Source organism: Bubalus bubalis, chromosome 18 (assembly GCF_019923935.1).
Source record: "Bubalus bubalis isolate 160015118507 breed Murrah chromosome 18, NDDB_SH_1, whole genome shotgun sequence".
Taxonomy (NCBI): Eukaryota; Metazoa; Chordata; class Mammalia; order Artiodactyla; family Bovidae; genus Bubalus; species Bubalus bubalis.
Genome location: NC_059174.1, coordinates 1,619,071 through 1,634,571, shown reverse-complemented (window position 1 = coordinate 1,634,571; position 15,501 = coordinate 1,619,071). Strand labels below are relative to the sequence as shown.

Below are 15,501 nucleotides of genomic sequence, written 5' to 3'. Positions count from 1 at the left end.
ATTCCAGAATTTTAAATCATTCTTATGTTGATAGACAGTGAGGTTGACTGCATCTTTGGCTGTCGCAGCAGTGGTGTAATGAGGAACCTTGAACTTGCTGTATCCACTGACGTGTGCATCTCCCTGACCATCTGTCCTGCAGGCTGGCTGCTGGCTCCACGAGGTTCTGTGCTGGCATCCTAAGCACCGCCAGGCACTTGGCCATAGAGCAAAAGATGGCAGATTATTCAAACAAACTCTACCATCAGTTAGAGCAAGAAACGGGGATCCAGACAGGTAAGAGGTAGTCTAGGCCCGTACTCAGTACTCTGGTGCTGCACCAAGGTGGCCTGTTGGTCTGGTAGTTCAGACTTGAGTTTCAGCCCGGGCTCTGCCACTTGTCCGGCTCTGACCTTGGGCGAGTCTCTTAGCTTCTTGCACTGTCTTCACGTTCCTTATCTGTAGATTGAGGGTCTTCAATCAGTACCCTAGCTCCTTTTCAGATTCTGTTATTCTTACGAAGTGAAAATCTTCCTGGGCCATTTCCTATATATTCCACTCCTCAAAGTATAATAAGTGGCAACACTTGGCGCCTCAACTTCAGGTATTTGGTGGTTAAATCATAGCTTGACCCACCCAAATATTGATACTTAATGGTATTTCTAACTATAAAGCACATACATGTGTTTCTCCTTACCTGTGTAATTAGGGGAGTAAGGACACAGACTATAAGCCACTTATTGGAGTAAGTAGGAGTCCCAAGAGCAGGAAAATGAATCTAAGACCATGATCCATATGGCAGCAAGGCAGTACTTTGTTGTAAGGTGATGTGTTAGCGAGAAGCCCAGAGTCAAAGCTAGTTTCATAGCTGATGAAGCAGTTTGGTGACCACAGTACTGTTAGGGGATGGTGAGGCCCAGTGCTGACGACAGGACGAGGCCTGCGTGCCATTCACATCACAGATACATCAAGATTAATGCTGACAAAGGATGGTAGCTTTTATTTTTGCCAACTGAAGCATAACCTTATTTGTAAATTGTAACTTAAGACTGAGTTTCTAGTAACTTAAACATGGTAGACACGGACCTAACTGTATTTCAGTCTTTTTCAGATGGATTTAATTTAATGACTTGAATCAGGCATTAACCAGGGTTTGGGTCAGAAGAGGGTCCACAACAGGCCCGGAGCGGGCACTGCTGACTCCTGGTCCCTTGGTTCAGTGACTCGTGCTTTGCTGCGCCTGGCACTCCTCCGCTGTTAGAGTCCAGAGGGATGGGGCTGCAGGCTTCTTTTCTGGAAGATCACTGAGTCTACCTTTGTTCTGGGTCACCGTCGGGAACCGCCTTTGGGCCTGATCTCCGTGGTGCCTGTGGGGCAGTGAGGAAGGCAGGCAGCCGAGAGCAAGGGCACCCCCAGTGTGTCGCCCCAGTGCCACCCACCAGGCCGCAGTGAAACACGACGCGGGGGCCTCCCTGAGGAGGAGTCTGCTGTCCTCAGGATGGACGGGTGTGCACTCCCATGACCGCGGTCGTTCAGGGGACTGCTTGAGACATTAAATAAATGACATCTGTACAGCCTAGTTTGTTTTGGTTTTTTTTTGTTTGTTTTTTGCCTAGGAGCATGCAGGATCTTAGTTTTCCAACCAGGGGTCAGACTTTCCCCTGCCACCCTGCAGTGGAAATGCAGAGATTTAACAACCATTGGACCACTAGGGAAGTCCCAAAACCTAGATTTAATGGTACCATATAATAAGCTAATCTTCTGAAAATAGTTCACTCACATCTGTTAACTGCGTTCAACTCAGAGTTACTGGGTCACTTCAAGAGTCCTCATTATACAAAATTAGTTTCTACCGTGCTTCTTTTGTACCTGATAAAATTTTTGTCAGGTGACTGAATGTGATAATCTAAAAGTTTTAATAGTCTTCTGAAAGTATTTCATGTATTATTTGACCTTATAATAAGGATAGGTCATTCTTTTACAGTTAAAAAACCTAGATGCAGGTAGATTAAGCCACTTTACCAAGTTGATGACCAATTAATTTTTAAAAATATTTTGTGGGTTATAAGGAACTTTTAGAAAGTTTTAAATATATGTAATAAATTATTATGATAAATGTGAATAATACAGAAATATAAAAAGAAAAAGTCAACCTCCCCACTGAATACCCACCAAAAGGTTACCACTCTGTGGTTTGTTCATGTGTTCTTTATTTTAACCAAAATGAGATTGTATTAAGCATATCTGTACCTTGTTTTTTCCACTTAATATCTTCCACAAAAATATGCATGCATAAAATTAATGAAGTCCACACACAGAAATATTAATAATATAAATAATATATATATATATAAAATATAAATAACATAATAATATAAATGTAAAAAGGAGGAGGAAGATGTCTATGAACTGCTGTGAAATGATCTCTGGGATACATTGTTACATGAGAAAACCAAGATGCTAAAAGCTATATAAAATGTACTGCTTTTGTGTAAGAACTAAGAAGCAATAATAAAATATACATTATTTTGCAAATAAATATAGAAAGTATTGAGGTTGGCTGGGCTTCCCTGGAGGTTCTGCGGTAAAGAATCTGCCGGCCAGTGCAGGACACCAGAGTTCGATCCCTGGGTCAGGAAGATCCCTTGGAGAAGGAAGTGGCAACCCACTCCAGTATTCTTGCCTGGGAAATCCCATGGACAGAGGAGATCCTGGAGGGCTGTAGTCCATGGAGTCGCAGAAGAGTCAGACATGGCATAGCACCTAAACAACAACAGCTGAGGGTGGTCACCCCAGAGTAAGTGGGGACACGGTGCATGGTAGGCAAGTGGGGGGTAGTTGATATTTCTGGCTAGACAATGTATAGTTTTGACTTTTAGAATGATTTGGACATTCTCCATACTCAAATATAAAAAAAAAACCTATCAGAATGGGAGGGAACCAACAGTGGAATACTAGCAGAAATAACATAGTTGCATTTCAGATGAATAACAGCTTTATTATGGGGGAAAAAAGAACAAACTCGGAGACTTCTGACCATAGTGTTTAACTCTACCTTCAGTGGAAGACGAACGGAACTGTGACCAAACATTGACCTGTACTTAGCAAGGTATTGTTCACAGGGTTATGAACATTGTTGTTTTCTGTGTATCCTAGGACAGAGCAAAGGAATAGATATAATGAGGATATGTCTAATACTTACAAAAACCAGGCTCTGAAATGATCATGACTGTATTTCCGTTTTAAAAAGACACCTGACTGATTCAAGCTTTTCTTCAGGAAAACTGATAGGACATTGCACTCTGAGGATTGTCATTGACTCAGGGGTCGTAGTGGTCACATCCAGTACGTTGACTGCAAACAGCAGGAATTCCCGGGGCTAAGCTGGGCAACAAGGAGCTTCTGGAAGGCCACTGGGGCCTGTGGAGTGGGAGGCGGCTGCAGCTGGAGGCAGAGTGGAGCCGGGTGGTGAGGACTCAGGCCCTCAGCTGGAAGCGGGGTGGGCTGGCCGGGACGCTGCTGCTCCTGAGATGAGAGGAGGGACCTCCGCCTTCTCTCCTGGCTCAAGCCCGTGTTCCAGGAGGCCAGACCGGCTGAGCGCAGGTCACAGGCCTGCGGCTGCACTGAGGGCGGCCATCACCACGGTTAGTCCCCGCCAAGGACCGAGGAGAGAGGGCCTGGTTACCCAAAGTGGTGAAGGAGGGAGGGGTCGCAGTCCCTTCCCCCGCAGAGCTGCGAGCTGAGCCCGTCTGGGTGGTGGCAGTCCAGGACTCGCCGCGGGGCCGCCTGAGTCTGGCGGGCTCCCACTGAGCCCCCGCAGGTGGCCCGGTCTGTCTGAGTTTGGGCTGCTTCTCCTTCCAGGTTACACTAGGACGGGCTCCATCTTTCTGGCCCAAACTCAGGACCGGCTCATCTCCCTGAAGCGCATCAACTCGAGGCTGAAGTACGTATGAGGCTGAGCCCGTCGCGACTTCCTGCCAGCTGACCTCTGCGGAGGCCGGGGAAGGTCATTGTGCCCCTGTGTTCTGTGCCAGTGTCATAGGCATCCCCTGCGAGATCGTCTCCCCCAAGAAAGTGGCCGAGCTGCACCCTCTGCTCAACGTGCACGACCTGGTGGGGGCCATGCACGTCCCCGAGGACGCAGTGGTGTCCTCCGCCGACGTGGCGCTCGCCCTGGCCAGTGCCGCCTCCCAGAGCGGTGAGTGGGCGCGGGGTGAGGAAAGGGGTGGCCTCAGGAGAGCGGCTCAGCGGCGGCAGGGGCGCCAGCCAGCCTCTGCGTGGAACTCGGGCTCGCGACTCTGAGTTTTTGTCTCAGCGCAGTACCTGTCAGCACGGTTTCCCTCAGGGCCACGCGTTTCTTGTTAAGTATCCTAGGCACTGCCTTCGGTCCTGCTAAGAGCATTTTAGGTGTAAGGGCCTTTTTCCCTGCACAGGACTTGAGATGCTCCAAGGCTGGCACATGCCTTGGGGATTTAATGCGCAGCTGCGGTCGTGTCCCGCGGTTGGAGTGAAGGAGGGGAAGGCTAATCTGCCGTGGTGTCCGCTCTGGATGAACTGCTTCGTGGTGTGGGTCGATCAGGATTGAGGAGGCCCTGTGGCACTGTTTCTCTCCTGCCCCTTTTATGATCCCTGGATTTTTGTTTGGCTGTGCCGTGCCCCTTGTGGGCCTTCAATTCCCAGCCAGGGATGGAACCCCGGCCCCGTGCAGTAGAAGCATGGACTGGAACCACCGGACCGCCAGGGAAGTCCCATGATCCCTGAAATTTCATTATGCACTTCAGTTGGTTTTTTCAGTTGGCCTGGTCTTTTCAGTCTTGGGAAAGGCCCATTTCTGCCATCTCAGGATGTGGTTCCAGGAGTGTTTTGGATTCCAAAGTTAAAGCATGGACCTGGCCTTTTCAGTGTTTGTTGAGAAGCTGCTGCAAATGCCTGACTCTGAGACAGCAGATGACAACTCCCCAACTCTGTGTTTACCTTGGGACAGGTGTTCAGATCTATGACCGGACAAGTATTCTTCATGTTATGGTCAAAAAAGGTCAAGTCATGGGCGTGGAGACAGATAAAGGACAGATCCAGTGCCAGTACTTTGTCAACTGTGCTGGTCAGGTAGGTTAGTGACAAGACTGGGTCACTGACTTTCTTATTTAACTTTGTCTCCAGGATTTTGGGGCACAGAGGTAAGGCTAGTTTTCTGATGGACCAAGTGGGGCACACTGTTTCTTCTGTGGCCGGGAAAACTCAGAATCCCCGCCTCCAAATGGGAAGCCTGCCCTCGCCCCTTTCGTGGAAGCCGGACGCCATCCCCCTCCTCCCCGGCCAAGGGGCAGCCCTGCTCAGGGAGGCCTGGAGAGTCAGTGCAGACAGCGCTCGGTCCCTGCTCCGGGCTGTGTGGTGGCTCGTGTCATCCCGCCACCCAGCAGACGAGCGTTGGGGTGCCCCTGTGTCGGGAGCGTGGGTTCTGTGTCAGGACCCTAAACCCTGCAGCTCTGAAGGCAGACTGTCCCTTGCCCCCCCTCCACGGTCTTAGGGGCAGCTGGGAGTACTTGCCACCACGTGGAGGTCTTCGTGGTTGGTGTTTGGGGTTCGCAGGGCCTGTCTCCCCACGGGCTCCTCTTCCGAGCTGGTGGCTCTGTCTTCTCTGCTCAGAAAGCAGATTCCGTGGCTCACCCGGAGTCAGCTTCCCACAGCTGATGTGGAAGCGGGAGCGCCCAGGACCCGCTCGAAATGACACTCGTCTCAAGAGGCTGCCCTTGCTCACGCGTCTTTCTGTTCCTCTCCACCCACCCATCCCTCTGTGCGTCTGTAGTGGGCATACGAGCTGGGTCTGTGCAGCGAGGAGCCGGTTAGCATCCCGTTACATGCCTGCGAACACTTCTACCTTCTGACTCGCCCCTGGGAGACCCCGCTGCCGAGCAGCACACCAAGTGAGGACTTGCACTTTGTGTTCACTCTTGTCTCCTTGCCCCTGTTCCGTCCTCTGTCAAGAAGGCTTTCTGCTGAGGACAGACTGCGCCCAGAAGAGTCCTTTCGTTTCATTTCTGGAGCATGTTACAGGGCGGTGGACCCCGTTCTAACTTGACTTGAATGTCTCTTTATGAAAGGATGGCCAAAGTGGGTGTACCATTTGTTTCTTTGTTTGCAAGCTAACTGTAGTCCCAGGCAGAAGTCTGAATTGTGCATGTTTGGAGTGTAACCTAGAGTTGACATAATGCTACCCATTGTGGAGATGTCACAGGTGAGCTCTAAACTCGGGCTGTTCAGTGACTCCCAGTGCTGTAGGGAGGGTTCGATACCACTCTGAGGTCTTCATCCCTCAAGTGGACTCTGCAGCCCCCTCTGTGAGGCTTTCATGTGGCACAGTGGCAGTTACGTGGTTTGATCCTGAGAACTTTTCTAGGTCAAAGTTTCTAGGTAAGTGATTGGTATAGGGGTAATCTGAAAAACAGTCTCCATGATAAATCTGGAAGGAGCATCCTCGCCCATACCAGGAAAAGCATTTTAAAGCTAATGATGCTTGTGTTTACTGAACGCTGCCTGGTTAATAAGGGCAATTTTAGGTGTTTTTGTTTAACTTCTTTTTCTGTCCATGTAGACAGCTGGCTTGCCTCTAAACCCTGTGTTCTCTTCTGCTCCCCACCCCCTTGTCATTTTTCCCTCTCAGCTGTTGTAGATGCCGATGGAAGAATTTATATTCGGAACTGGCAGGGTGGCATCCTGTCGGGGGGCTTTGAGAAAAACCCAAAACCAATTTTCACTGAGGGCAAGAACCAGCTGGAGATTCAGAATCTGCAGGAAGACTGGGATCATTTTGGTATGTAAACTAGATTTTAACATGAGAGCCTTATATTTGTCTAAGATGTTATACATTAAAGCCTTTTCAGGAACACAGGCATGTCTCATTTTATTGTGCTTCGCAGATACTGAGTTTTTTTTTAATAAATTGAAGGTTTGTGGCAAACACTGCACTGAACAATTCTATTGGCACCATTTTCCAACAGCATTTTCTGACTTTGCATCTCTTGAATTTTGGCAATTACAGTAATACTGCAGGCTTTTTCACTGTTATGTGTGTTATTGGATCTGTGATTTGTGATCTGTGTATTTCTTCAGTCATCTACTTATTGTATTAATGATCTATCTGTTGTATCAGTGATCTGTCTACTGCAAAAGATAGGATTCACTGAAGGTTTGGATAATAGCATATTTTAGCAGTAAGGTTTTTTTTTTACCTTTTTATAGTTTTAATGATATACTGAAGTCTGAGTGGAAATGGTTTTTAATGGCGTTTTTGAGATAAAATTGATGTACACAATATACAAGTTTCATGTGTACAAACAATAGAGCAGTTCTCAACTTTTAAAGGTTATGTCCCATTAATAGTTATGAAATACTATATTCTGTGTTGTACAATACATCCTTGTAGCTTATTTATTTCCTACATAGTACTTTGTACCTCTGTACCCTCTCCCCTTATCTTGCCCATTCCCACTTCCCTCTCCCACTGATAACCACAAGGCTGTATCCGTTTCTTTTCTGTTATATTCTCTAGTTTCTTTTCTTTTTAGATTCCACATATAGGTGATAACATACAGTATTTGTCTTTCTCTGACTCATTTCACTAAATATAATACCTTTCAAGTCTGTCCATGTTGTTGTAAGTAGCAAAAACAAATTTTTTAATAGCTGCATAGCAGTCCATTGTATATATATATACCACATCTGTTGATGGACACTTGATATGTATATTGGTATTGTGTTTTTGCTTTTTTTGTTTTTGGTGTTTTTTTCCCCACAAGGCTTGCAGGATTTTAATTTCCTGGCCAGCTGTTGAACTCCATGCACACACCAGTGAAAGTGTGGGGTCCTAACCCTGGACTCCCAAGGAATATCCTGTCCATTGGTTTTTTTAGACATAATTCTATTGAACATATAATACAATATAATTTTTATATGTGCTGTAACATAATTTTCATATGTTCTGAGGGAACCAAAACACTCACATAGCTCACTATGTTGCAGTGTTCACTTTATACAGTGGTCTGGAACCAAATCAAGGTATACCTGTGGCTCCTTATTTGATCTTTGTAACAACCCCATTTGGTTGTGCACGGAAGCTGTCTGGTCTAAGGATACAGTTACTGGCAAGCTGATTCAGAGACCTAAAATTAAAATCGCGGTTAATTTTGCCTTCTCACTTTTTTGCCTAAATTCATTACTGAAATTTTAGGCTAGGAGGAAACCTACTTTTTTTTTTTGGAAACCTTCTTTTGATAGGACTTCATTTAAGATAGAAGAGGATTTTTAAAAGCGAAATTGTTAATATGTTCTTTTACTCAATTTTTAAATAATTTTAATTTATTTAATAGGCAATATAATCATTAATTCCAAATTCAAAAGGTATGAAAGTGTCTGTCATGAAGAGTGTCCTTTCTTCCACTTGAACTTAATTTTTTTTTCCCTTAATTTGGAGAAATTTCAGACTTTTACAAGTGAAGAGAATAACATACAGACGTCTCATGTCCCTGCTAGCCGGCTTCAGTCTGGCTTCATCTTGATCCCTGTCCACTGGATCTTTCCCGGGTGATGGACTAACCTTAAAACAAGCTGAGGATCTGTCTTTCGCAGCTGTTAGAACATAGGAAAACACTGCCTTTTATTGCATATCTCTTTGGGGCCTTTTAATTAAGAGCTTTTGTCTTACCACTGATGCCTATGAGATTTTATTTGGGGGCCACACATAGTATCTGCTCTTCCATAGCACCTTTCCTTTCTACAGAGTATCTTTTTTTCTCTGTCTTTATGACAAGAACTTTGTAGGGATGTCCCATAATTCCACCAAGGCTTCTGCTTCTGATAGATGGCCCGGTTGGCTCTTCTCAGAAAACCTCCCCAAGACACTTTGGGAAAGGAGCGGAAGGCGAGGCGTGTAGGGGAAGGCAGTTTTGAGGCCCCTCAAGCTGAGGACTGGGTTTGGGTCTGTTGTGTCGCTCAGAGCCCCTGCTGAGTTCCCTGCTGCGTCGGATGCCACAGCTGGAGACGCTGGAGATCGTGAAGTTGGTGAACTGCCCCGAGACCTTCACCCCAGACATGCGGTGCATCATGGGCGAGTCTCCCTCAGTGCGGGGCTACTTCGTCCTGGTGGGAATGAACTCTGCAGGCCTTTCGTTTGGTGGAGGAGCTGGAAAGTAAGTCCTTCCCACTCAGACTCGGCTTGCTGGGCTTCCTTCTTTCTTGTTCACATGGTCTGTGATGTACTTAATCCAGCATGTTCGTAGTAAGTGGACAACATGTGTCCATAGAGAGCTGTCCCTGTAAAGGTACTCGCCCCTTGTTGTAGGCACGTCACTGTGAACCCCTTTTTTGGAGTTAACCTGGGAACCAGTGGCATGTTCGTCTGTACTGCTGCTGCTGCTGCTGCTGCTAAGTCGCTTCAGTCGTGTCCGACTCTGTTCGACCCCATAGACGGCAGCCCACCAGGCCCTGCCGTCCACTTCAGTCATAACAAATGTTGGTCCTTTGAATGTGTTTGTTTCAGTTTGGAAGTAGTGATGGTGAGTGGAGTAGAAGATCATGCTCATCACCTAAGTTTTTATTTTAAAATTTGGTACTAATAAAAATAAAGCCAGTGTCAAAAGGACAATACTATAAAATTCCACCTATTTGAATACATAAGAGTAGTACACTTCATAGAGACAGACGTAGAATGGTGGTTGATGGGGGTGCAGGGGGTGGTCTCTGTTTACTGGATATAGTTTGTTTGGGAGGTGAAAAGAATTCTGGAGGTGAATGGTGGTGATCATTACAGACTGTGAAAATACTTCACATCCCTGATGTATGTACTTGTAAATGGTTGAGATGGTAAATTTCATATTGTCTGTATTTTACCACAATTTAAAAAAAATTTTTAATTAACTGACCAGTAAGTATACTTGGGTGAACTGTAGAATGGCTCTGAAGACAATTATGGATTAGAAGTTACCAAAAATGTTTGGAGCGAAAGTGATATGGCCATATAACTATATAACCTCCTGAGATGGCTGTTTTACAGGGGAAAAAAAAAATCAAAATGTATAGAGTACATTTGTATGTTTATTTTAGTCTTATTTCTTCATGCCTCTTGAGAAATTTGTATGCAGGTCAGGAAGCAACAGTTAGAACTGGACATGGAACAACAGACTGGTTCCAAATAGGAAAGGGAGTACGTCAAGGCTGAATATTGTCACCCTGCTTATTTAACTTATATGCAGAGTACATCATGAGAAACTCTGGGCTGGAAGAAGCACAAGCTGGAATCAAGATTGCCAGGAGAACTATCAATAACCTCAGATATGCAGATGACACCACCCTTATGGCAGAAAGTGAAGAGGAACTAAAAAGCCTCTTTTTTTTTTTTTTTTATTTTATTTTATTTTTAAACTTTACATAATTGTATTAGTTTTGCCAAATATCAAAATGAATCTGCCACAGGTATACATGTGTTCCCCATCCTGAACCCTCCTCCCTCCTCCCTCTCCATTCCATCCCTCTGGGTCATCCCAGTGCACCAGCCCCAAGCATCCAGTATCGTGCATTGAACCTGGACTGGCAACTCATTTCATACATGATATTTTGGAGCCTATTATACAGAGTGAAGTAAGCCAGAAAGAAAAACACCAATACAGTATACTAACGCATATATATGGAATTTAGAAAGATGGTAACAATAACCCTGTGTACGAGACAGCAAAAGAGACACTGATGTATAGAACAGTCTTATGGACTCTGTGAGAGAGGGCGAGGGTGGGAAGATTTGGGAGAATGGCATTGAAACTTGTAAAAAGCCTCTTGATGAAGGTGAAAGAGGAGAGTGAAAAAGTTGGCTTAAAACTCAACATTCAGAAAACGAAGATCATGGCCTCTGGTCCCATCACTTCATGGGAAATAGATGGGGAAACAGTGGAAACAGTGTCAGTCTTTATTTTTCTGGGCTCCAAAATCACTGCAGATGGTGACTGCAGCCATGAAATTAAAAGACGCTTACTCCTTGGAAGAAAAGTTATGACCAACCTAGATAGCATATTGAAAAGCAGAGACATTACTTTACCAACAAAGGTCTGTCTAGTCAAGGCTATGGGTTTTCCTGTGGTCATGTATGGATGTGAGAGTTGGACTGTGAAGAAAGCTGAGCACCGAAGAATTGATGCTTTTGAACTGTGGTGTTGGAGAAGACTCTTGAGAGTCCCTTGGACTGCAAGGAGATCCACGCAGTCCATTCTGAAGGAGATCAGCCCTGGGATTTCTTTGGAAGGAATGATGCTAAAGCTGAAACTCCAGTACTTTGGCCACCTCATGTGAAGAGTTGACTCATTGGAAAAGACTCTGATGCTGGGAGGGATTGGGGGCAGGAGGAGAAGGGGACGACAGAGGATGAGATGGCTGGATGGCATCACTGACTCGATGGACGTGAGTCTGAGTGACCTCCAGGAGTTGGTGATGGACAGGGAGGCCTGGCGTGCTGCGATTCATGGGGTCGCAGAGTCGGACATGACTGAGCGACTGCACTGACTGACTGACCTCATGCGTGTGTACTGAGTCACTCAGTCATGTCTGACTCTGCGACTCTGTAGACTGTAGCCCACCAGGCTCCGCTGTCCATGGGATTTCCCAGGCAAGAATACTGGAGTGGGCTGCCATGCCCTAATTCTTCCCAGGCAGTCTCACCATTAGTGCTCATGTCCTCATGGTGGTCTTGTGAGAGCAGTAGGTGGATCTCATTTGCTTCCTCCAGAAGTTAAGGGATTAGAGAATCGTTCAGCCAGTCTTGACAAGACAGGGTCTTTCGAGCCCATTGGTGCTTGAGTCCTAGTCCCACGCTGAGTGTCACGGTGCTGAGAGGCCTGGCAACTTCCCCCTTTGCAGGTACCTCGCTGAATGGATGGTGCATGGCTACCCCTCGGAAAACGTCTGGGAACTGGACCTGAAGCGGTTTGGAGCCCTCCAGAGCAGCCGAACCTTCCTGCGCCACCGTGTCATGGAGGTCATGCGTGAGTGAAGCTGCATCCCCACTGCCCCCTCCGCAGGCGTCTGACTGGCTGTGTCTCCACAGGGGCAGAGTCTTCCTCGGTTCTTCCTCAGTCGCTTCAAGTTGGGCTCCTGGCATTTGACCGTTTCAGGCCTGTGTTGGGGGCATTGTACCCACGACATGTGTGAACTGTTTTGTTTTGTGTGCTGTACAGTACTTACCTCCGTGACCAGGAAGTGGACCGAGACGTACCGGGGTCACTCCTGTCGGGCTTGCAGCAGCAGCTGCTTGAACATTCTTGTCTTTGCCTTCTTTTCACTTTGTTGTGTCACAGTGAATGCTCGCTCTCCACTTGGTCTTTGAGATCGTAGTTTGCTTTCCAAGGCAGAGAATTTGTCAAGTTAGTCTCAAAGCACAACTGACTCTCATCATCAACCCACCATATGCTCACCAGATAGGAAATCACATCTCATGTAAATACCAGACATGCATTCCTGCTTTCTCTATGTTTTTGCTTCTGACTTGGAAGGATTACTATCTTGTCTTGGCTTTTTATTTCCCAGTGAGCCCTTTAGAGATAGCTTTAAATATATATATATATGTTTATGTCTAATTCATTCATTTTTGGCTGTGCTGGGTGTCCGGCGTTGCGTGTGGGCCTTTCTCGGTTACGGCAGGGAGGGCTGCTCTGCTGTGGTGCAGTGGCTTCTCTTTGCAGAGCACAGACTCCAGGCAACACCGGCTTCAGTGGTTGTGGTGCACGGGCTGGTAGCCGTATGTGTGACTGCCAAGATTTTTTATTTTCTGTGCAAATTGTAATGAAACTTGAGCTTCTTGAAGATACAGCACTTTGGGGGCCCTTCTCTGATTCTCATGAGTTGGAAGTTTCAGGCATGACAGAAAATGGGGAATTGGAAGGTAGAACCTAAAGCCCAGAAGAGCTCTGGGCAGTTCAGAGAGGGCAGCACACTTGCTTCTGCCTCAGCAAAGTACCTCTTGTTTGGCCTTGTGTGAAGTCCAGTCTTCTCTCTGGAAGACACTAAAGATCATGCTCTTTCTGGGTATTTTTACTTACTACTGTTGCAGATTGGACATTAGGAGAAGTGAATTCTGCCCCTAGCTTTGTTACGTAACAGTGTCAGTGGGACAGACTGCAACCTGTCAGGTTCCAGAGCCACCATATCAAGTACGCTGTGTGCCCTTTTGCTTCAGAAATGGTTAAATACTAGGGCAAGTGTGCGACAGGTCTGAGACTCCAACCACACAGGCACTGGAAAGAAGCAGGTGCCAATGTTTCACACTATGTAACCTCCTGTGTCCTGTGTAGACGTGAGCTTCATCCCTGCTGGGAGCTCGGCAAGGTTTAGAACCCTTTCTCCCATTGTTTCCACCTGCTAGCTTAAAAATAATTATAAACAAAGATCTGGAGTCGTGACGTGACTCACAGCTGTATAACTGTGGAGGGGCGACACCAGCTCTTACAATGCAATCCTTTCTTCTGGAACATTCCTGTCACACTGGGCATTGTTGGGAAGTTGGGCTACAGCAGCCTGGAAAGCATGCTCTTTTGAATGGAAGCAACTCCAGAGTCTCGTGGATATGGGTACTCAGCTCTGTGGCTTGGGCTCTCACGGCCTGCTCTTCCATCTCCTAGCTCTGCTCTACGACCTGAAGGTTCCCCGTTGGGACTTCCAGACTGGAAGGCAGTTACGCACCTCTCCTCTCTATGACCGGCTGGATGCACAGGGAGCCAGGTGGATGGAGAAACATGGATTCGAGAGGCCAAAGTACTTCATACCACCAGACAAGGGTAAGAAGGCACGTTCTCATTATTTGTTCTTTTTGTCCTAAGAATAATAAATCTTGGTTTGGTCTGGTTTTAAATCACGGATTTTTGGCTGTGTCAGGTCTCTGTTGCTGAGCTGGGGCACTCTCAGCCGTGGCCCATGGGGGCCGCTCTCTGGTTGTGGTGCACGGGGTCTCGTTGCAGAGCACAGGCTCTAGGGCACGCGGGCTCCTGCTGGGGTCCAGCCCCGGCTGATCCAGGGTATTCGAAGTGGGGACGGCGTCGGCGAGGATCAGGATACAATAGCTTCAATTAGATATTAATTAGAGATGTAAAGAGTAATAGAATGAGGATAGCTCAGTAGGAAAATTCAGTGGAGAAAAGAGGCTGAGTAGCTTGGTTTACGCGGGAGACCAATAAAACTTCAAGACAAGAAGTTTGCACCACTTACGTAGGCCGCAGGCGTCCTTCCGTTCTCCCAAAGGAGAGGAGACTCTGAGGCCTCCCTGGTCGGATCTTAGAAGCCCAGGCATAATTAGTAAGCATGGCGGGTTCCGCGCTCCAGATGGAGACTCAGCCAGAGTGAGAGAGAGAGCGACATGGGGATACCAGTCTTTCGAGGAACTGATCCCAATTCTTTATTTTCCATGGTCTACTTTTATACACTGAGATGTTATGCCAAAGTCACGTGGGGTCAGCAGTCCTGACTTTTATCAAAGTCAGGTGCTTCATACAAATGTATACAGAGGTCTTAGGGGTGTTAGATCATCTTCTGGCCAGGGGGCCTGCTGACAATTTATGACCCTCTCCTTGTGACAGCGGTCAGTCAACCAGGACACTTATTTCTCCGGGGGTGATTATTCTTAAAACAGACGCCACCCAAATAAAGTTCCTATAGGGTGAGGGTATAGTGGGTTTTAGTTAAGGAAAGAATTTACTTAGCCTAAGGTCTAACGTGATTTATCAAAGGTTAATATTTATTTCTTCTATATATTCATTAATGTGTGTAAGGGCAGGGGATGTGGACACTTAGCAACAAACATTGGCTCAACAAATGAAAAACTCTTCATCAATACAATTTCTAATCAGCCCATTATACTTATACTAATAGTTTTCTAACTTTTCTAAGGAACCTGTTTTTAGAAGGTTTAAAGCATCTCGTGCCTCTCACAGTTGGGAGGCTGTGAGCAATCACATGTGGCCGGACAAGCCTGTCAGGCAGGCCAGAGTACCTTCAGAGGAGTTTGTAGGTTAAAACACTCTTTGTCACGCCCAGGAGTTTTTATTAACTGGAGCTCTAAGTCAACTCCTTCTCCGAAAGAGGTGGTGGGGGATAGCCCCCCGTAAAGTCAGAGGTGTAGGTGAGAGCACAAAGTAGTAAAGCAGGCAGGCTCTGGTTATGGGGGTAGATACTCGAGGATTTCCAGGGGGACTCCTGAGGCTCTATCCTGCCTCTGCGTATGTCGAGCCTCCTTCATCATGACCTTTGCCACGGGCGGAGTGCCTCACTCTGGCCCCCAACAGGCTCTGGGAGTTGTGTGCACAGGTTTAGTTGCTCCATGGCATGTGGGATCTTCCTGGGTCAGGAATCAAGCCTGTGTCCCCTTATTGACAGGCAGATTCTTAACCACCGGACCACTAGGGAAGTCTTAAACCTTATTTTTAAATCAGTATAGCTCGACTGTGTTCCTGGAGAATAAATAATAAAAACCAATTATACTGTCCTAAGCTATCA

At 46.6% G+C, this 15,501-nt stretch overlaps 1 protein-coding gene across 5 annotated transcripts in view; it reads left to right on the top strand.

Annotated features, from left to right (window-relative positions):
• The window catches only part of PDPR (pyruvate dehydrogenase phosphatase regulatory subunit), a 46,400-nt gene that overhangs the window by 12,753 nt on the left and 18,146 nt on the right, over nt 1-15,501 (top strand). For 3 of the 5 annotated variants that reach the window (XM_025268392.3, XM_025268393.3, XM_045163455.1), the window contains exons 3-11: nt 143-276; nt 3,841-3,922; nt 4,014-4,177; nt 4,964-5,085; nt 5,786-5,903; nt 6,641-6,790; nt 8,972-9,164; nt 11,878-12,002; nt 13,635-13,790. In XM_025268392.3, coding sequence (XP_025124177.2) covers nt 143-276; nt 3,841-3,922; nt 4,014-4,177; nt 4,964-5,085; nt 5,786-5,903; nt 6,641-6,790; nt 8,972-9,164; nt 11,878-12,002; nt 13,635-13,790 — 1,244 coding nt within the window. Of the gene's footprint in view, nt 1-142; nt 277-3,148; nt 3,624-3,840; nt 3,923-4,013; nt 4,178-4,963; nt 5,086-5,785; nt 5,904-6,640; nt 6,791-8,971; nt 9,165-11,877; nt 12,003-13,634; nt 13,791-15,501 lie in introns of those variants that run through there. The other 2 variants (XM_045163456.1, XM_025268396.3) reach the window with 2 other exon arrangements.